Genomic DNA, 20367 nt, shown 5'->3' on the forward strand with positions numbered 1-20367 from the left:
TCACATCTAGCTACCTCGAACATCCGTATCAAAAACACAAGACCAGCATCAGCCAGCGGTAGCCCACCGCAATCCAGTCTCATCAGCGATGTAGCTTTTTCAGGCCTAAAATGACGAATGATAAAAAAAAAAAAAAAGGTCCCAGCTCTCAGGCCGCCTGCAGCCGCAATGCGATGTAGGAAAGCAGCGGTGAAAAAATCCCCTCGATCTTGCACATCTTGCATCCCGGCACATGGCGCAGGCAAACAATGACATCCGACTCGCACATCCCAGTCATCGCACCCCTCCATGCAGGAGCCTACGCCAACTAGCCAGCTAGCCAGCCGAAACACTCTTCCGGTGCCGTTGCAGGGGGCATTGAACCCCGCGGCTTGCGGCTCGTACTGAATGGTACACCTCCCTCTTCACGCCGTCATCGGTCCCTGATCGCGCCAGTTGCAGGGCTATTATCGTCATGTGCGGTGAACAGGGACCATGCTTCGGGAACCTTAGTTCATTGAGACGGTGGCGCCGTCCTGCGCAGGCTCGAGCAGCTTCCACTGACAGGTGATGTTGTTCGTGGCGAAGCGGGCGATGATGCGCTCAGCGATCTCGGTGAAGCGATCGGTGGCCAGGGCCAGGATGGTGGGGCCCGCGCCGGAGAGGCAGATGCCCAGCAGGCCGGGCTGGGTAGCCGGGGTCATGGATTGCAGGATCTCGCTCAGGCCAGGAATAAGGGTCTGGCGGTATGGCTGGTGCACTTTGTCCTGCATGGCGAGGAAGATCATATCTGGATCTGGTGGGGTGCTGCCCAGTGCGGCGGGGAGGAGCGCGGCGCGCTGGAGGTTGAAGACCTGGGGAATGTGTTAGTAAACCCGACAGACGAAGGTCAAACCAATCCCCAGACCGGTGTCTATAGAGAAGTAGAGTTTCCCAAGGGAGAAGCCCGGTCCACGTCAGAAGTGTACACGTACCACGTCGGCCCTGGTGTACGTCTGAGGAAGCACGTTGCGGGCATTGGCAGTGGGCACCACGAAATCAGGGATAATGGCAATGGCCTTGATCTCCGGAGCCCAGTCGAACTTGCGGTAGTGGCCAATGCCCAGCGGGGGCTCGGGCGGCCTGACGCCGGTATCAATGCCTCCTGCCGGTGAAGGCAAGACCTCACTCAGAGGGATCTCTTTCCGCGCCACGTCCTCGGGCTTCAGCTCATTCAGATAGGTGCCCACAAAGCCGCCGAAGAGGGATGCCGCCACGTTATCCGGGTGCCGCTCTGGAAAGAACATGAATCGTTAGTCCAAGCATGCCATGATGCGGGGATTTTCTGGGACCAAGGGTTGGGAGATCGAATTCTCGCCCCCACCGGTCCTCGGGAGGTGCTAGCTAGGCCAGGCCCCTGCACCGCGAACGGGGGCAAATGACAGCAATCATCGAGATAAACGAGGGAATTCCACCTACCAATCATCAAGCAGTAATCGAGCAGCCGCTCCTTGCTCAGTCCCAGCTTGCCGACCTCATTACCCAGCATGACACCCGCGACGACGGCCGTGCCCGACGACCCCAAGCCGCGACCCAGCGGGATGGGATTGATGATGTGCACCTTAGTCTCGGCGGGGAATGCGCGCTGGTCATGGCAGCGCAGGACGTACAGGGCGACACGGGTGATGAGGTTGACCTCGGGGTCGAGGCTGATCTGCTCGGCGGACTTGCTCTGGTCCTCGTAGGTGATGGCGCAGTTGAGGGGTAAGGTAGAGGAGCCCTTGGAAGGGTCGACGGTGACGTGGATATCGAGATGGAGGGACAGGGCGAGGCCGATCACGTCGAAGCCGGGGCCGATGTTGGCGGAGGAGCAAGGGATTCTGATCACAAAGGACGAGGCCATGATGGACAAGTGGAATGGCAGACCAGAGCCTCCGTGTGGGGAATTGGATAGCCGCGGAGTGTGCAACTGAGGTGTCGTTACTGCTGAGGGTCCAAATCGGATTCTTGCTGGGTTGGCCTGGATTGTATGGAGGGGTTATGACTCGATGCGGGTCTTGGCGCGAGCACAAAAAAATAGACGGTAGTCCGACGTCGGGAACAGAGTGGAGCTGATCAACTGCTTGCCTGTGGCTGGTCAATTAGGCATCGTCTGGATCTGTTAGTTGCTCCATGGGAGTGGATTCGCGCCAGCTATGGCTGCATGGCTTGATCGGTGAGTCTCGAGTGTCGCGTGCCCTGCCATTTGATCTCATCGTTAGTCTACGGTAAACTTTTCCAGGCAGCCGTGGCCTGCTCTCCACTCGCGGCCGCACGTTCTCCCGGGGTTGGCTCTGAAACAGACGCGTTGATGCATGCGGTCTATATAATCTCTACTATAGGTGGCTGCGCTGGTAATGGCGTCAGGAGACGGGTCAGATCAGGATTCTGTACTCCGTACAGAGTTCGCTTTCCATCGTTTCCCTACTGGCCTGGTAGACGCCTAAACGAAGTAGTCGACGAACGCATCGGCCCGGCAGGGAGAGGGCTTTAGCACCAGCGCTTAGCCCTATATCGAAGGTTCGAAAGGACAGCAGTATACGCGTAGCCTCGGAAATAAAATGCCTCAGCGGGAGCGTCGCTGGAACCAACTATGGACGAAAGAGGGTAAAGTCGAGGGAGGCCGGGGGCGCCGTCTGCAACCTGACCCGCTGAAAATTTTCACGGACAGCGCTGGACGGCAGAGTCGGGCATCCCATAGCTCAATGGATTCATACCTTAAAGGAGGGGTGCTAGAGAACCATTTCTTTCATTCTTTGACAATAGACACGTCCATGTGGTGGACTAAAATAAGAACCGCAGAATCCAAGCAGATTGCGCCGAACATGCAGGACTTTGGGCCGATCCGACTGGCCCGCAACCGCCGGTCTTTTTCCTCGCACGGGGCAAACCTCGCCACAAACCGCAGTCCCCGCTTCTTTTTTCTTTTCGCTCACCCACCGCCCCTTCCTTTCCTCTGGATTACGGAGTATTAAGACACAACTGCTATCCACCTTGATTTTCTGGGACGCAGATTTGTACTTGTTCTGCTCGACTCCCGATCAATTCCCTAGCCCCCGCAGCAACGTCATCCGAAGATTCTGCGAGGCCTCTGATAGCTTGCGACCCAGCTCGCTCTCGTTCTCGTCCTCATTCGCCGTCGCCCTGGAGCAACCGCGCTCCTCTTCATCTGAACCTGTCAAGTTGGCGGGACTTCGCTACACCCAGGCATCTCTCCTCCACCCTCTTGCAGGCCCCAAGTTCAGGGTCTTCGGCGGGGGCGACACCAGACCCCCCTAACTGGACTACTCCCTCTCCTGAGCTGGCAGCCAGACGCGTGTCGGAACCGCCAGACCCTCGTGAAGGGTCTGGCTTATGGATGGAGACCCGTTATCCATAACACGGTCCTCTTGAAAAAGGAAGAAATCCGGCTTGCGTTCTGCGGCTGTTCGTGCTGTCGACAAATCTATTTTATTCAACCCCAAACCAAAAGACAACAACATTTTCCCCTGAGGGAAAGCAGATAGCCCAACCTGGCGTGCTAAACTCGAATTCGTTTCATCCGATTCGCAACCCTCCCCTTCCCTCCTCTCTCTTCCCCCTTTTGCTCTCACCAGAAAGAGATATAAAAAACAGAAAATCATCAAAAATCCGCAACCATGTCCGATACTCCTCGTTCTGAGAAGGAGCTGTGCCTGACTCGGTACAGTACCCCGGTTCCCGAGCTGGATGACCACCGCTTCCACCTAGACGCTGTGAACACTCCCCGCATCGAGGCCCCCAGGGAGGAACGGGAGGAACCATTGAGCCGGCAGCACACCGCCGCTCAGCAAGGCCAGGGCGCCGAGATGGCGGCACCCGAGCGCCAGGATCTCTTGCAGGTGCAAGATGCGCTACGTGAAGCCGCTCCCGTCTCCCGAGACTTTGAACAGGCCGTGGTCGATGACGACCGGCCAGAGTACGATGTGGCGGGAATCGGCCGACGCTTCTCGGTCGACCCCACGGCGAATTTCCACACGCCGCGGCGCATCAGCTGCGTCCAGCAGGACCTGGGCAATATGTCCTGCGCATCGTCCGTCTCGGCGCGGTCCTCGTCCCCGCCCAACTCGGTCGAGGCATTCGCCGACCCCCGTCGTCGTGAGCGCGCCAACACCATGGAAAGCCAGGTGGCCCCCGATCTGGAGGCCATGCTGCAGCGGACCGTCTCGGGGGGCACCCTCGCGCGGCGCCCGACGTTCAGCAACGCCAGCGCCATTCGGCCCCCGCCCGGCGATATCTCTGTCTGTGCCCCCGAGGAGCCCGGTGTGGCGCCCACCTATGATGAGCCCGGCCGCATCCCGGTCATCGACTATGAGGAACTGGAGGAGTTTGTTGCTCTCAACCAGCAAAGAAAGGTGGCCGCGGGCAACAACCACCGCCGCAAGCACAGCCTGAGCTCGCAGAGCATGAAGCCCCGGGTTTTCTACGATCTTCGGCCGGGTGTCAAGAGCCCGGATGTGCAGGAGTTGAAGCAGGCTGATTCGGGCCTTTCATCGGATGCCTACGAAGCATGCGACGAGGTGGACGAAAAGGCGACCGGCAAGGTGCTGGACGAAAAGGTGCTTGTGGCGACGCTCCCGAACATCAACGAGCCCACGCGGTTCGGGTTCTTCTCATCCGAATCGCAGACCACCGTGCATGCGGCCGAACTGGGCGATCTGGTGCTTCCCGGCGACAGCTTCCGGGATCTGTTCCAGCTGGGCCCGGAGGGAGGTGTGTGGTGGTTGGATGTGGTCAACCCCACGGAGGAGGAGCTTGGCGCCATCTCGCGGGCCTTCTCCATTCACCCCTTGACGACGGAGGATATCCTGACGCAAGAAGCGCGTGAAAAGGTCGAGCTGTTCAAGCAGTACTACTTCGTCTGTTTCCGCACCTTCTACCAGATGGACAAGACGAGCGAGGAGTTCCTGGAGCCGGTCAACTTTTACATGGTGGTTTTCCGGGACGGGGTCCTGACTTTCTCGTTTGTGGAGAACCCGCATGCGGAGAGCGTGCGTAAACGTATCGGCAAGCTGCGTGACTATGTCTCTCTCAGCAGTGACTGGATCTGTTACGCCATGATTGACGACATCGTCGACAGCTTCGGCCCCGTCATCCGCGACGTGGAGCTCGAGTCGGAAGCAATCGAAGACCACGTATTCATTGCTCGAGTCGACGACTTCGAGTCCTTCCTTCCGCGCATCGGCGGCCTCCGCAAGAAAGTCATGTCTCTCATGCGCCTGCTAGGCGGCAAAGCCGACGTAATCCGAGGCTTTTCGAAGCGGTGCAATGAGCAGTACTCTGTGACGCCCCGCGGCGACATCGGCTTGTACCTTGGTGACATCCAGGACCATGTGGTCACGATGATGTCGAACCTGGCCCACTTTGAGAAGATGCTGAGTCGCTCGCACACCAACTACCTGGCCCAGTTGAACGTGACCAACCTCGTGCTGGGCAACCATACCAACAAGGTGCTCAGCAAGGTCACCCTGATCGCGACCATCCTGGTCCCGATGAACCTAATTTGCGGTCTGTTCGGCATGAACGTCAATGTACCGGGTAAGAACGATGGTGGTCTGGGGTGGTTCTTTGGTATTATGGGTTTGATGGGAGCCATTGTGGTTCTCAGCATGTGTCTGGCGAGGTGGCAGAAGCTGGTCTGATACCTTAATCTCTCCCGTGCCAGGGGCTCCTCTTATTGTTGTTTTTTCTGTTAGATGTGGATTTTTTGGGTATATTTTTGAGCTTTTCTGTGTTTCATCTTAGTGACTTATTTTCTCGCGCCGTATGTTGATAATCCTGTGATTTTGAGTTGACGGCTATCTCTGTCAGCGACAGGTCTGCATATCAATTCTGTGAATACTTGAAAATACACGCATGCATCACCAGAACAGATAGAGTACATGCTTGGAAGTGAATGTTTGAATGGGGTTTAAACTTAAGACTGGCCGCTATAATTACGGTGAAGTAAACGGAGTACAGTATGACCTCTGGCAATTGCCAAGGCACCAAGGCAGCAACAATCCAATCGATAAGGCTGATGTTCCGCGATAGCACCGCTCGTTTCCTCCAACAAACTTTCCGGCCAACTACATACAGCAGCGTAGGACAGCGCATCCTTGAAGACGAGGTCTGCAGCCGGTGGGTCTTATCACCACTCGTTCTTGATCCTACTCGACGACCTCTTATCCCTCTTTCCCTCCCTCTTGAAGTACATCCCAATGCGCAGTACCGCGCGACCCGGCGAACCCCTCAAGTCAACTTTCCATGCGACGACAATACACAGCTCTGCAGTTCTTACTGACTGCAACGGTCCTCGGCACACTCAACCCGCTCCTGCTCGCCTTCGCGAGCGTCCCAGCTGGCCATGGCGTGGACATTCCCCACGAAACGGAGGGCAGTCTGATCGGCGGGCCGATCATTAGCGACGGGGCGGGCTTCCCCGTTGCGCTGGACTCGTTCAATGGGCTGGAGCTGCGGGATGATGTGGGCGAGGATGGCGAATCCGGCGGGCTGGACCTGGTGCGGAGGAATTATCCCAGTGACGCGAAGTCGCTCGGCAACAACCAGTTCCAGGAGCCTACGATTGAGGTTGGCGGCGTGCAGTGGTTCTTCATTACCAAGGATGTGGTGAATGGCAATAAGTCGAACACGGTTTCGACGCTGCCAGCCAAGTTGAGTGCCCGGGGCTTTGAGGAGGACGACAATAATGTCAAGCTTGAGCTGCGGAAACGAGACCAGCAGCTGACGAAGCGCGACGAGACCACTGTATACCTGTCGGTGACGATGTGCGCCAAGCCAACGTCGAACAGCAGCACGGTATCTGGCTCATTTCCCCAATTGCAGGTGTACTACTCGACGTCCGAGAGCCTCGAGAAGCCCGGACCAGGCGAGGACGACAACCTCCAAACGACGATCGAAGCGAGCGGCGGCTTCGCCAACGCCTCGATCACGACCGATAGTGACATCTTCATCGGCGTGGCCGCCCCCAACTCGACCACCTATTCAGGGTCCTTCCGCTACCAGATCGCCGCATCCATTGATGCGCCCTTCCACAACGTAATCGACGACGATCCGAACCTATACTTCGTCGATGCCGACATCTCGGCCGCCCTGCTGGTCACCGACAACCTGACGCAATCGGAGCCCAACTCGACCAACTACAAGCAATGGATGAACCTGAAACCGCCGTACACCATGTTCGCACACAATATCAACAACACCGCGCTGGCGGGCCTGGAGCGCTCATTCTGCGCATTGGACAGCCTCTCGACGCTGGGACGTATTAGCAACTCGACTGAGGTGGGCATGACTTCCCGTGGGCTGGGCAATAAGCCCAAGGAGCAGTTCTACATCACTGGCCTCAACCGGAGTTCCACGTATAATGGGATTCTAGCGATGGTGGGTAACTCGACGAGCTCCGGGAACGGGATTATCGGCGGCGGCGGATCGGTGTGGAAGGCGATGAATTTCAGCACAAAAGCAGGTACCTATCACCCCTAACCCCCTTTCCCCTACCTCACTATCCACTCCCCAATCTTGGCCCCGTAGCCTCCTAGGGGAACACGCGCTGACCACCGTACGCAGATGACAACTGCGCCGTCCTCTTTAACCTAACCTTCTGCTCAGAAGTAGCCTACGCAGTGCCCGCAAACCCCCAACTCAAAACCGCTAGCGAGCTCCGTACTATCTACGACACCTACGCCGCCGACTACTATAAAAATTTCACCTACAGCCTCCAACAAGTACAATGCACCACAGACCCCGAATCTATGTACTCGCTCGCCGTCGGCTGTGATGACTGCGCAGATGCCTACAAGCAATGGATCTGCAGCGTCTCGATCCCCCGCTGCGCAGACTTCACCAAGGACGCATCCTACCTGCAAGTGCGCAACGCCGGGCAAGACTTCATCAACGGGTCCTCCCTGCCGGCGGACAGCGTATACCGGCAAAGCGCGGTGACGAACGTGAGCCGTAACGCGCTTATCGACGAGCAGATCCGACCGGGACCGTACAAGGAGATTCTGCCCTGCCAGGATATCTGCTATAGTCTTGTCAAGTCTTGTCCTGCGAAGCTGGGCTTTGGGTGTCCGACGGGGCCGTGGTTGAATGCCAGTTATGGGACTCGTGATGCGAATGGCGATATCACGTGTAGTTATCTGGGTGCGGCGTACTACTTGAACGCCGCGGTGAGGGTTGGATGGGGCGCGTTGTGGGTGGTAGTTGTTGGGGCAGGAATTTTGCTTTTATAGAGATGCCGAGATGCTTGGCTACTGTACAGTTTCGAAGCGATGATCTGACGAGCGTTTCACGTTTCTTGAGCGCAATTTGTGGCTTGACGGTTTAATTGTTTAGTAGACTAGGCAAGGACATAGAACCTAGCGATATCGAACTCGGGCTTGATATGATAGGATATCACTCATTGATACGGAGTACATTATTATGTCTCTACTCTATCCAGTTAATTCCCCCATTCTAAGTCTCTAAGTTATAGTATGCTCAACTCTATCCACTCTATGCATACATCCAGGCAATCCGCTCGAGTTCTCTCTCTGTTCCACTGCCTAGTCCCAATCCTATCCCGGTCTCAAAGGAATTCATATCCACTCACCACTCCAACTCCTTCCTCCCCCCCCCTTCAACCCTCCTATCACCCCACCGCTCCCGCCAGACCTCCCTCTCCTCCTTCCACAAATCGTTCACGCAGGGGTCACACGAGCTTCCACAGCACGTCCCAAGCTCCGGCGGGGGCGGGGGATCGTCGTGCGCGCGGGACGCCGCGCGCAGGAGTTGCTTCGTGCGGATGCCGCTCAGTCGCTTTTTCTGGAGAGCTTTGAAGGTCGGGGTGTCTGCGGGTGCGTAGTAGGCTTCTGGTGGTTCGTTGGGGGTGGTTTCTTGTTCTTGGATGCTGGTCTGCTTTGTTGGAGGTGATTTTGGGTCCGTAGGTGGTGAAGAGGGACCTTGTATATTCGGGCTTCTTTGCGTATCTTGCTCTTGCTTTGGCTTTGCAGTGGGATTCAACAGAGTGCATGGTTCTGGAGCTGCAGGTGGTGCTGGCTTTGGCGGCGGCCTTTGTAGGAGCGAGCTGAACGGGGATAAGAGAGATGCTAGCAGCGAGCCTGAGGATGAGGATGAGGATGAGGATGAGGGCTTTGTTGAGGATGCATCTTCTTCTTCCCCTGCCTCTGGCGTTGTCTCTGTCTCTGTCTCTGTCTTTGACTCTGCGACTTTGTCTGCGCTGGCATGTATTTCATTCTGAGGAATTGTCTTCGTCCCGGGGCCATCGCCCCGCGTAGACGGTGACGGTGACTGTGCTTGTGCTTGTGCTTGCGCTGGCCCGAGAGCCGTACCAACGCTCATATTGGCGTGTAGCTCGAAAGTTCAGGTAAAAAGGTTATAGCCTCTTGAGAGTCAATGTCTTTTCGATTTTGATCTGCTGGTCTTGAGCCGCAACCCGGATCTATACCAGACCACACTCGCCACAATGGATTTTCCTGCCCTGCGTTAATGAGTATGACTACTTTGCCCATGTAGAGGTCAAGGCCACTCTTACCAGTTACGTGTACAACCGCCGACAGTCAATGCGCGCATAGAGTCTGATATGAACAGGTTAGAGTGATGAAGGCTTCGGAGGTCCGGAGATCGGGCCGGGTAGGAAGATCTGGGTCTCGGGTGCGGCCGTTTCCTAGTTATTCCGACGTCTGTGAATCTGAGGGATGCTGTATAGCGAATTCACTCAGCACTTACACTACTAAATAGAAATTACACATAGATTGAGAGGACCTGTAAAAATTGACGCCGATGTAACCGCTTCCGGGGCTTGGGAGTCTCGCTTTTAATCGGGGGAACTTGGTCAGGCTGGGTTGAGGGGTTGTGAACTTGGGTTGTTCTCATACTCTCTGAAGACTCTCTCATGCCCGTCAACAACAAGCACATATATGAAAGCTTCCTGCAGCCTTTCTGGCTGTCTATTGTTTGGGTGGATGGAAACACGTAGCTACCTCTCTCTATAATACATTAAAAGAAGTTAACAAGTACAGTGAACGCCCATTCCAGCCCATGGTATCATAAGTCATAATCCGTGTTCCTAATCCACCCCCCTCTACTTCCGCCGCGGTGTCGGCGTCCACATATTCCCCAGCCCAGACTTCCCGGCCGACCCCCCTTTTTGCGGCGTACTTCCGCCAACCTGCGACCACAGCTTCTGCGCCGCAGGGGTCAACATCTTCCCGCCGGCCCCGCCCCCAGGCGTGCGGTGCAGTCCAAAGTCCAGGCGGGGACTACTCGCGAACCGCGGGGTCGAAGCGACGGGCGTTTTCGTGGTGCGGGCAGCCTTTTCCGCGCGCTTGGAGCGTGAGACGCGGTCGACCATGCGGTGATGCAAGGCCTCGCGCTTGCGTGTTTCGCGGAGCTGGAACGGGTTGGGTGTGGTGTCTGATGAGGAGCCTAGGAGGCGCCAGTCTGCTTCAAGGGAGTCCGTGGGCGCAGGCTCGGGCGCGGGCTCGTCTTCGTCAACGAACGCGTAGCCATTCACGCGCGGCGTTTCCCCGCCGGGTATGGCGGATGCTTCGGACTCGCTGAGGCGGGGCCGCCCTGCGATAGCGTCTTGAATGGCAGATATGGAGGGGGAGGCGGGAACAGATGCGGTGGCGTCGGCGGCGGCAGCAGCATCTGCGTCGAGGAGGCGCGTGTTTTGGTAAAGGGTTCGTTTTGGGCCTGCGCGCGAGGCGGCCTCTGCTTGTTGGTGGAGCGTCTCGTGGGTGTCTTCAATCGAGGAGGGGAGGAACATGAGCGTGTTGTCTGGGCGCGCGTTCCAGGCGTCAGGCCTTGCAGGGCGGGCATCGAGGTCTGTCTTGATGGCTGGCTCGGACTCATCTCGTTTAATGAGACTCATTTCGGGGTTGCCACCCTGGGCGGTGATGCGCTTGACCTCGCGCTGGTGGTGGGCGATCTGGCGCGCGGAGGGTATCTTGTTGCTGTTCCAAAGGAAGGCGTGTTTCTCGCGCTTCTTGACGTTCTGTTTGTCCAGGACTTTGTTGAAGGACTCGTTGTCTTCGCTGGTGTACTTGGCCTGGAAAGCCAACAGACCCATGTTCGAGACATCCGGAACATCCTGGTCCTTGCTCGTCGTGGCGGACGTCGCCGTTGACGCCACAGACATAGGTGTGTCACCTGTCCATCCCCGAGGAGTCTCGCTGGAGCTGCCCTGTGGAATATGCAGCGGCGTGCCTGCGACAGAGCCCGAGTCTGTCTTCCGCCGCGCATTGGAGCCGGGCGTCGGAGTGCGCATCACATCCGCAAGTTTCTGCTTCGCGCTCCTAATCCATTCTTTATCCTTCGAGTCTAATGCATCGAGGTACTCCTGCTTGGCTTGGGTTTCCAGGAGGCCTGGGAAGAAATCGCGGGCAATGATGTGGGAAAGAGCGTTGGTGTAGACGTCTTCGTCGAGGACGGTGGCAGGGCGTTTGATCCGTTTCGGGGCTGGGGGTGGGGGCATTAGCTGGCCGTCTGACCGTTTCGTCAGGGCCTGTGAGGGCGGAGAAGCAGCCATGGCTGGTGCATGGAGAGTTGGTGTTGAAGAAAAGTGAAAGTTGGACGTTGCCCGAGTTCAGAGAGCCGCGGAGGCGATAAGAAAGCGGGCGGATTACGGCAGCGGAGAGCGGCCATCGCGCAAATACTCCAGCTGCCAATAGAGAGATGATTTTATCTACGCAGGTGGGTGCGCCCTAACAGGGTCCGTTATGCGCCTCTTCGCCATCAGGCAATGCTCGAAGAAATGCCGCATAATGGCAATATTTCGATACATATTTGACTCAATCTCTAAATAGGATTAGCACTTGAATATCCTCCCCCGGTCCGCCTCATCCCAAATCCCAACTTCTTTGTCTGGTCTGTCAAATCTGAAAGAAACCCTAATCTAGCAAGCAAACATCCAAAAACAGGTGAATGTCGCACTCGATTCGAACCGGAATGTGAGTTCCCAATACTTTATCCAGATCTCCACTCTCCCCAATGACCCTCTATACTTTCCAGGGGGCCCGCCACCCCAGCCCTACGGTCATCTGACCATCACGAGCTGCACTCCACACTCCACTTCCCACTTCACCTATACTCTCTTCGGGCTCGCGGCCATACTAGCGAATACAGGAGAACAAAGATAACATACGCGATAAGATCTAAGATAAACTCTGCTAGATCTAGATCATCCTACAACCTACAAACGACAGAAAACAGCATCACTACAGTAGCGAAAGGAAGACCAAGCTCGGAAGTAAGACAAGGAAGCAAAGCACCATTCAACTGGCATTCGCATTGGCATTGGCATATATTGACTGGCCTAGCCTAAACCACAACCTCTATGAGACGATCGAACGCAAGGTGAAAATGAAGAAAAATGGAAACAAGACCAAGAGTCGGAGTCCGGCATAGCAAATGTTCCCAACCAGCCAACCAACCCACCAACCAGACAATCAGAATGAGGTAATCCAACCATCCAAATCCCATGCCATCCCATACCAGAACTCTTTTTTCCAATTGCTTTTCCCGGTTTGCTCCTCCAGACACCAAACCGATACCGATATCGCTGAGAAATGCATCGACAACGTAGAACACGAACGAGAAGAACAGACAAGTAAGAGAAGATGTGACAGATGTGACAGATGAGACAGACAAGACAGAACAAGGTAGACGAGACGAGGCACATGTGTAGGATAGTGCAGACGGACAGAAACATAGACAGACAGAATGAAACGAGAACGATAGAGGGCGTATGGAACAGGGGCAGCCCAGACACAGAAGAGAGAGAGAGAGAAAAGACGCAAGGAAAGCCCAAGGCAAACGACAGGACAGATCAAAACAAAACAGGACAAGGCAAGGAAATGTGGTGCGGTCGTGGACTCGTGGAAATCTATCAGACAAAGACAGAGGAAGGAAAATGGAAGAACGGAAAAAGCACAGCGCCACGTAGGGCGCGAGATGAGATGATAGATGCCAACAGAAGCACCCAAGACGTTTTGCAACGCAAAGTGTTTTGTCTTCCGGAACAGAAACAGGAGACAGATAAGAGAGAAAAGGTAAAAGGAAAGAGAACAAGGCAGCAAACGGCCGCGGGAGGAGCACTACTGCGCTGCAGTCGGGAAAAGCGAATACGACGTCGTCCGAGTCTTCTTGCGATTCGGATTCCTCGTCGGCACGGCCGGCAGCGCTGCGCTCACGTTCGCGCTCGCGCATGCACCACCTTCAACCTCCGACGTCGAATTAGCACGATCATGCACCGGGCCGGGGGGCGCCGTCTCCGCGCTCGCAAGACTAGCACTGCTGCCAGTGTGCATAAGCTGGTGGGCCTCGGCCAGACTCTTCGTCTGACGATGCAGGGAGCTTGAGGTGGGCCGGGCCAGGATCTCGGCGGCGCTGAGCCGGTCCGTTGGCATCAGCTCGCGGGAGCTGGAAAGGCTGTGGACCAGCTCGGGGACGGAGGTGGTTGAGACGGAAGAGCGGTGCTTGCGGACGATGCTGGCGGCGCGGGAGAGCATCAGGCTCTCTTGGGAATTGCACTTGCTGATGGGGGAGAAGCTGGAGCGCGGGGAGGGGTTGTGATAGGCTGGCGCGAATGGGAAGTGGCGGTCTGAGGAGGCGTCGGCATCGGCATCAGCGTCACCGGAGAGGTAGTCCTCGTACAGCGAGTCCTGCGTCAGATGCTTGGATAGAATGGAGGAGGAGACGGGGTGGAAGTAGTCCTGTGCGCCGCGGGCGATGAACGCGCGCTCGTACTCGGTTGAGGGTGTTGCGGCGGAGTGGGGGAGGGCTGAGCGCGCGGAGCTGGGGTCGAGGTCTGGCGTTGCCAGGGTCGAAGTGCTCAACGGGCTGGGTTGGAGGTGGCGAGCGGGCTTGGATGGAACCACAGACAAGCCCCACGACTCGTCTGTGCAGGCGACGCCGGTCTGAGGGCCCGCTTCCTCGAGAGATGTGCGCGACCAGTCGAAGTTGGAGGTGGACTCAGCGGCGTGCTCGTAGCAGTAGTCGATGTCGGCATCCCAGGAGTCATACAGCTCGTCATCGTAGGAGAACTGGCGGACGCGAGAGACGGACGGAGGCGTGGTCTCCCGGTGCGTGATATCGGCGGCTTCCTGGGGCAAGGCGTTGGGGAGATTCTGGGGGAGTGTGGGGGAGCCCAGGGCCTCGGAGAACTTCCTCGACAACTCTTCGGCGACGAAGATGGATAGCGGAGCCTTGGGCGCGATCATGCGAGATGCTGGACGAGCCTCGACCGTGCCGGGGCTCATCTGCGAGGTGGAGCGGGAGCGCGCGCCGTCAATGCTGGGTTCGGGACTATCCCATAATCGGGTGGCCTCGTCCTCTTCCGGGACGTCTTCCAGATCGTAATGGCTGCTCATCGAGGATGTGCGGGCCGTGGGGTCATCGGCCAGATCCGGGCCGAATTGGAGATGCGAGGATGAGGATCGTTCCGAGTCGATATACTCAGGATACGTGAGAGCGGAGTCCAATCCCAAGATCTCGTCAATGGCTCGTGGCGCCGGCTCGACGCCTTCCGCGGGGACCTCTGGTACTACCGGGGAAGGTGGTGTCGTGGGACATGACCTGGGATATCTCGAGACAGGCCGGGAAAAGTTCTCGTAGATACGAGATTCTCGGCGCGCATGGTTGCCAGACGGCATCACCGATCCTGATGCCGCCGGCGAGCCAGGTGGGCTCCGGGGCACAGGCTCATTGACAGTTGTCGCCGTCCCTAACGAAGCCAAATCATCGTTGGAGAAGTTGCGGAAGTGGATATCCTCGGCACGGATCCCCTTGAGGCTGGCCTCTGGCCGCTGCGAAGCCCGGATGACCGAGAACTCCGTGACCAGATCATTCTCGCGCGTCTGGTCCAAGGATTGGAATTGCGAGGGGCTGGTGTGAGTGAGGTGGTGGAAGTCGAACGGGTCCGAGATAATGCTTTTTAACCGTTCATCTGGGCAGAGAGATAGGCAAGGTTAATGGCTGGGTGATTGTTGCTTCCTCATTTGATGGGGTATTTGGGAGCCAATTGCTTCCGAACAAAACGCGATCAAGATCTCTCAAACTCACGGTGGTCAACATGCCGGTTCCGGTGCCGGCCCAATATATCCTGCTTCGCAGGCCGGGGCTGCTTCTCCATCTCGTCCTCCTCGTCCAGCGTGGCGACGATATTGATCTTGCTTCCCTGGCGGCGCAGAATGCGACTCCCCCGTGCGAGAAACGACCTTGACAATCGCTCCGGCTTATCAGGCCGCATCCCCAGCGCGGAGAAGGCCCGCTCATCCTGGGACGGAACGGAGCTGTCAGTGGACGTCATGGACGAGCCCGGGGAGGGACGCGACGAGGTCGAGGTGGTCGTGTTACTTCTGGAGCGGCCGCTGAAGACCGACAGGCGTTTGGGACTTTGGGCGTGGGCCGTGGACCGCGAGCGAAAATGAGCTATATGCTCTGGAGGATCGTTGGACGAGCCCGTGGATGGGGGGTCGCTATGGACAGACTGGTCGTCGTCCCAGTGGCTGGGCAGACGCGAGAAGGTCGACATGGTCGGGGACAATTGTCTTGGTCTTATCTGACCCGACACGGGGAAATTGGGGCTAGGGTGCCTTTTGGGGCACGAGAAGGGCAGAGGGGGGAGGGAGAGGGGGACGTGTGGGTAGTCCGGGTTCCCCAATTTATGTGCGAACAGGCTGAAGCACCACGGATTGGTGTGGTTTCATGGTAGGTGAGGCTGTTTGATCCAGCTTCGAGCCGCAACGGCGAGGGTTAGCGGTTTGAAAATTGAAGTGTGAGGTTGGGGGAGGGTTTCAGGGCTCGAGTGTCCAAGGAGAGAAAGGCCGAGAGCAGGACGAGATGGAGGTTTCGGGGGCCTCAGAAGACTGGGTCGGGGCGGAGTTACATATAACAATAGCCACGATAGGGACGGTGATAGTCCAGTACGGCTCGAGAGAACAGACTGTATTCATGATACCCGGTGGATGTGGAGGAGGTACGGAGTATACGGGCTGTACCTCGTCTGTACGAGTGGGGCCGAAGTTCAGGGGCGCCGCACGATGATTCGAGGGAGCCAACCGTTGCACAGGCAGATGCCGCCGTCCGCACTGCCAATCTGACGGCATCTCCTGCACCTGCGACATCTGAGTCAGTTGTTTAGTTCTGTCCTCAATCTATACCACCCACGAGCTTGGATGACCTCGGGCGTTCCCCCCGTGGGTCTCGTACGAGCTACTATGGGATCCTATCTGGAGAGGTCAAACTGTCTCCTATCGTACTCCGTATCGAGCTCCCGAGGACACGGAGCCGAAAATAATCCTGCGCGGGCTTAGTGCGATGCACGCTGCGCCCAGGGAGGTCCTCAGAACGTGCATGGCTTGGTGTGGGGACAGCCCGCTTAGCTCGGTTGAGTAAGTATCAGCGTGCTAAATAACTGGTACGATACCATACAAACGAGTACCGGTGTTTTGTTTTTGATTTGTTTTAGTGATCAGTTCCTGAGGAGTGGACTTCGCGCAACCCTCCGACCATAAACAGGCAGAGGCAGAGGCAGAGGCAGTATGTGCCTATGGGCATATATGCATGTGTGTGCATACGGGGATGCGCACTCCGGCAGGGCGAAGCGTCCCGAGGTTAGGGATTCCATGCGATCCTTACTTGGGGTCCGCTGCTGCGTGTGATGGAATGCGGAGCTTTTGTACTTTGGCTGCATTTCATCGACTTCTTCGAATAGAATGCCACCCTAATTCCAGAATCTGCGCCATGCGGCCTTTCCATTTGCCCGTTGGTCTGTCGGTCTTTTCCCCGCGTCGCTAGCGTAGCCTCGGCCGTTGTCCAACGGTTTTGGGTCTCCTCGAGATGTTCGTTACTGACTAACTCGGTACAGTAAACAGTCAGTCTACAACCTCGCTCCAGTACATACTCCCGTACCTACAACTTCTCTGTCGCTGGGCCCCGTACCCACCTTTTGCGGACCAGAGACCGTTCTCCCCTAACTTGTTCGAGTCTAGGGAGGAAACGGGCGCGGCCACCGATTAAGCCCATGGAGCTGGTCCCGGAGAGCCGGTGGTGTTCCCATCTGGCCATCAATCCCCTGCCTCCTCCCAAAGGCCCCTCTCGGCGTGCCTCTTAGCCCTCTTTGCACAAGCTGGATCGGGGATCTGGGACTCCGTCCAGATACCTAACATGCTCACTACTCCATCTTCCGGTTCGGGGCATGTGTTCCTCGGCAGTTCGTTCACTTGCCATCCCCTCGCTCTCTATGGACTATGCATCTACTCTGCGATCATTCTCCGCCATTGACCACGTTCAATTGACGTAGTAGAGTGACCCCCCTGTCCACAGCCCTGAGCACCGGACAATCACGCTCGCACAAGTCGGAGGGTGCCGCAATCCCCCAGTCCTGTCGGATCGAGGTTCAGGTTCCGGTTGAATTCGGTTCAACCCTGTCGCCGCCTTCTCGCGTGCCCGTCCCCGGTCTCTTCCTCCTCCCCCCACCAGATGCAAATGCAAGATGCAGGGGCTCACCATCCCCCGGATTCTTTTCATTGTCCATATCAGTGGATTTCCCACCATCGAACCAAAAAAAAAAAAGGGACTCAACTAACTAGCCGGTCATGATCCTAGCCAGCCTGTAGCAGGAATCCCCGAATTCCCGGTCGCACCGGGGGAAGTTGGCGGGAAAAAAAATCTCTGGAGAAGTATCCGCGAAGGCGCCGTTTCGGGGATCCGGGGGATGATCGCATTGCATATTGCTCTAGTTACTACATGATTGTGGTGATTCCGGTGGGAGCGGGATAGTAGTTCATTCCTTGGTACGTCTTATGTGGTGTTCCTTGGGTCTGGGTGGTTAGGGTGTTTAGACTCAGGTACCAACCAGAGGAACCAACCAAGGGGAACCAACCAGGAGACGAAACAGAAAAGTCAGGAGCTGTTCTTCCCGTACCTCGGACGGGATCAATGCTGTCTCGACGTACATTAGCGCAGCAAGTACGGAGTACTCGGTAACAGCACAGACCGACCGCTCAACAGTCCGTGGTCCATCCGAAACCCCGGAAGAGCCCTATCAGCCCATCCCTCAGGCGAGACCTGTCTATCATGTCTATCACCAAGGGTATATACTCCGTCCTTGATTGTCCCCCTCAAGCTTAATCCCACCGCAATCGCAATCGCAATCGCGTCAACATTGCCAGGGTGACCACGAGTCCAAACCCTGAGCCGAGCCCTACCACCGATATCGTCATCGTGTGGAAAAAGGCCGGGTGGGGCAAAGCCACGGCGTGTGTTAATGCGCAGCTAGCAGCGCTCGAAACAAGGGAGAAGCCCGAGAGAAAAAGTCAAGAACGCCAGAGTCTCAGACGCGGCTGGGCCGAAACTCAATGGGGTATTGTATCATACCGGGTGTACTGTATCCACGGGTGTACTGTGTGTAAGGCGCGGTGACCGAGTAGTTACCGAGTGGTTACCATACTGGCAGACGACTGCGCTATCCACATGCTATTCTTATTTTGGTGGAGGCCGTCCAACTCCCCCCACTGGTATCTTCGAAAAGCGGACTCCTGACGATCCCCCTCGTCTAGAACCGTCGAACCTCCTAAGACTCCAGCTGGGCCTCAGTCCGGCCTCTTCGTGCCCAAACAACCCAAGTGGAGTCCTGCCGCGCTACCGGACCTGATACAACCGCCGATCGCGTCAAGGGGGGTTGGGGGTGTTCTGGACTCGGTTTCGCGTTTCAGTTGAGCACTTGTCCTTTTAAGAAGGTCCATGACTGATGCGAACGACGAACTATGTGAGGGCACTTACCCATGTACTCCGTACTCTCATTTACTTCGTCTGTATGTACGTCATACTGTCCGTACAGTACGGAGTACTCCGTACATCCTGTGGGTATTGCATCCGCAGATTGGGACATCTCAAACCAAACCCGCGTTGAGCACTGGGATGGCCCCTGCACCGCACGCTCCGGAAGCCTCATCCGGGCCTCGTTGCCCGATCAAATAACGCAAAGAAAACACCGCAGAAAATTGGGGTCGTGGCGTACGGAGTACTTGTGTCACAAAGACGTCGATGGGGATGATCATGATCATCCATTGAATGTGGGAGAGTATACAGGAAGGAGTCCACGATCCCCCCACTTCATAAAAACCAGTCTTTCCCCATTCGATGGACTGTGCATGGACAGGCCATGGTGACCATAAGCCATCATATTAAGTTAGCTATCATGCGCTTCTGTCATCCTGCCCGTCATAGAGAACCCAATCGGTGTGCAGCGTCTGACATTCAAAATCCTTCGCTTGGCCCTAGGGCCGGGGCTCGGCCGCTAGATCAGTCTACCTTCCTTCCTGGGCCAACGGGGCTAGCCCTGGGGTCAATTGCATGATTCTGATGGGGCTCCGCGTCACCCCATTAATATTAATCCCAGCACCCTACCGTCGGGCGTAGCATAGAGGTTCACCCTTTGATCCTTAGACTCTATACCATAGCCGCGCTGGACGCAACTAAGTCCAGGCTGCAGTTCTTGTTCCTGTTCCTGTTCCTGTTCCTGTTCCTGTTCCTACGGAGTACGCAGCTTTCGACAGACCACACCAACAATGCCCTACTAGCATGGTTGGACGGAGTTGTCCGTCAGGGTTCCCCTATACACACACAATGAGTCCCCCCGAAACTACCATTCCCACGGACGCGTCCTCTGGCCGACCCCTTCGCTATTTTGCCTGTATTCGTCCCCCGCCCCGCAGCTACATGTAAATGTAAATAGCTAGGCACAGAAATGCACAGCAGCAGCAGGTACGTAGCTAGCCCTAGCGCGGGCCTAGAGCAGAAGTGCCGCGAGGATCATGGTGAGAGTCGAATGAATAGGAGCCTGTTTGACCGGGCGCAAGCTCCCCTTTACCCAGCCGGGGATCGACACTGCGGGCTCTTGGCGTGAGCCGGGGGCGTGGGCTTTCTTGGGCGTGGGGGCGAGGGGGGGTCGTTCATGCTTGTTTCGGAGATGAGCTGGGCCAACGACCCTGGAGGGGTTGGAGTGCCGTGCCAGTGCCCCGTAGTTAGTTATTTCCTCCGAGTGGGCGTGGGCGTGGGCATGGGCGTGGGCATGGGCGTGGGCATGGGCGTGGGCATGGGCTTGGGCTTGGGCTTGGGCGTGGAATTGGAATTGGAGTCAGGGTCCCAGGGAGATGCCGTGGGGCGGCATGGCTGGGGCATTCTGCTATCATCCCGAGTAGTGACAAGGCTATGCCCCGTAGGGTTATTGTAGGTCAAGCTATCTAGCTACGGTAGCAGATCATCAACTCGTTTCCAGCCATGATGTGGCAACTCCTGGACCTGGTGGAAACCGAAACCGCCCAGATCGGCCGCCCTAACCTCCTG

General features: G+C 56.8%; 6 protein-coding genes across 6 annotated transcripts; 2 read left to right on the forward strand and 4 right to left on the reverse strand.

The window, feature by feature from the left end:
- Positions 1-488: 488 nt before the first annotated feature.
- Positions 489-1861, reverse strand: N7482_004744 (homoserine kinase; the record flags this gene model as incomplete). Its single annotated transcript, XM_056686869.1, has 3 exons — positions 489-833; positions 954-1252; positions 1438-1861. 3 exons carry the CDS (start codon positions 1859-1861, stop codon positions 489-491), a joined length of 1068 nt encoding a protein of 355 aa, XP_056545611.1.
- A 1774-nt stretch (positions 1862-3635) lies between these two features.
- On the forward strand, positions 3636-5657 carry N7482_004745 (magnesium transporter CorA family protein; the record flags this gene model as incomplete). The annotated part of the gene is made up of 1 exon (XM_056686870.1): positions 3636-5657. The coding sequence occupies one exon, from the start codon at positions 3636-3638 to the stop codon at positions 5655-5657; it is 2022 nt and encodes a 673-aa protein (XP_056545612.1).
- Positions 5658-6261: 604 nt separating this feature from the next.
- Positions 6262-8246, forward strand: N7482_004746 (MID1 family protein; the record flags this gene model as incomplete). Its single annotated transcript, XM_056686871.1, has 2 exons — positions 6262-7480; positions 7582-8246. The coding sequence occupies 2 exons, from the start codon at positions 6262-6264 to the stop codon at positions 8244-8246; spliced, it is 1884 nt and encodes a 627-aa protein (XP_056545613.1).
- Positions 8247-8601: 355 nt separating this feature from the next.
- Positions 8602-9354, reverse strand: N7482_004747 (uncharacterized protein; the record flags this gene model as incomplete). The annotated part of the gene is made up of 1 exon (XM_056686872.1): positions 8602-9354. The coding sequence occupies one exon, from the start codon at positions 9352-9354 to the stop codon at positions 8602-8604; it is 753 nt and encodes a 250-aa protein (XP_056545614.1).
- Positions 9355-10096: 742 nt separating this feature from the next.
- Positions 10097-11545, reverse strand: N7482_004748 (splicing factor ESS-2 family protein; the record flags this gene model as incomplete). The annotated part of the gene is made up of 1 exon (XM_056686873.1): positions 10097-11545. The coding sequence occupies one exon, from the start codon at positions 11543-11545 to the stop codon at positions 10097-10099; it is 1449 nt and encodes a 482-aa protein (XP_056545615.1).
- Positions 11546-13112: 1567 nt separating this feature from the next.
- Positions 13113-15550, reverse strand: N7482_004749 (uncharacterized protein; the record flags this gene model as incomplete). Its single annotated transcript, XM_056686874.1, has 2 exons — positions 13113-14962; positions 15079-15550. The coding sequence occupies 2 exons, from the start codon at positions 15548-15550 to the stop codon at positions 13113-13115; spliced, it is 2322 nt and encodes a 773-aa protein (XP_056545616.1).
- Positions 15551-20367: the final 4817 nt, after the last annotated feature.

The sequence above is a fragment of the Penicillium canariense genome (assembly GCF_028826845.1).
Source record: "Penicillium canariense strain IBT 26290 chromosome Unknown utg000002l_segment0_segment0, whole genome shotgun sequence".
In the NCBI taxonomy this organism is placed as follows: Eukaryota; Fungi; Ascomycota; class Eurotiomycetes; order Eurotiales; family Aspergillaceae; genus Penicillium; species Penicillium canariense.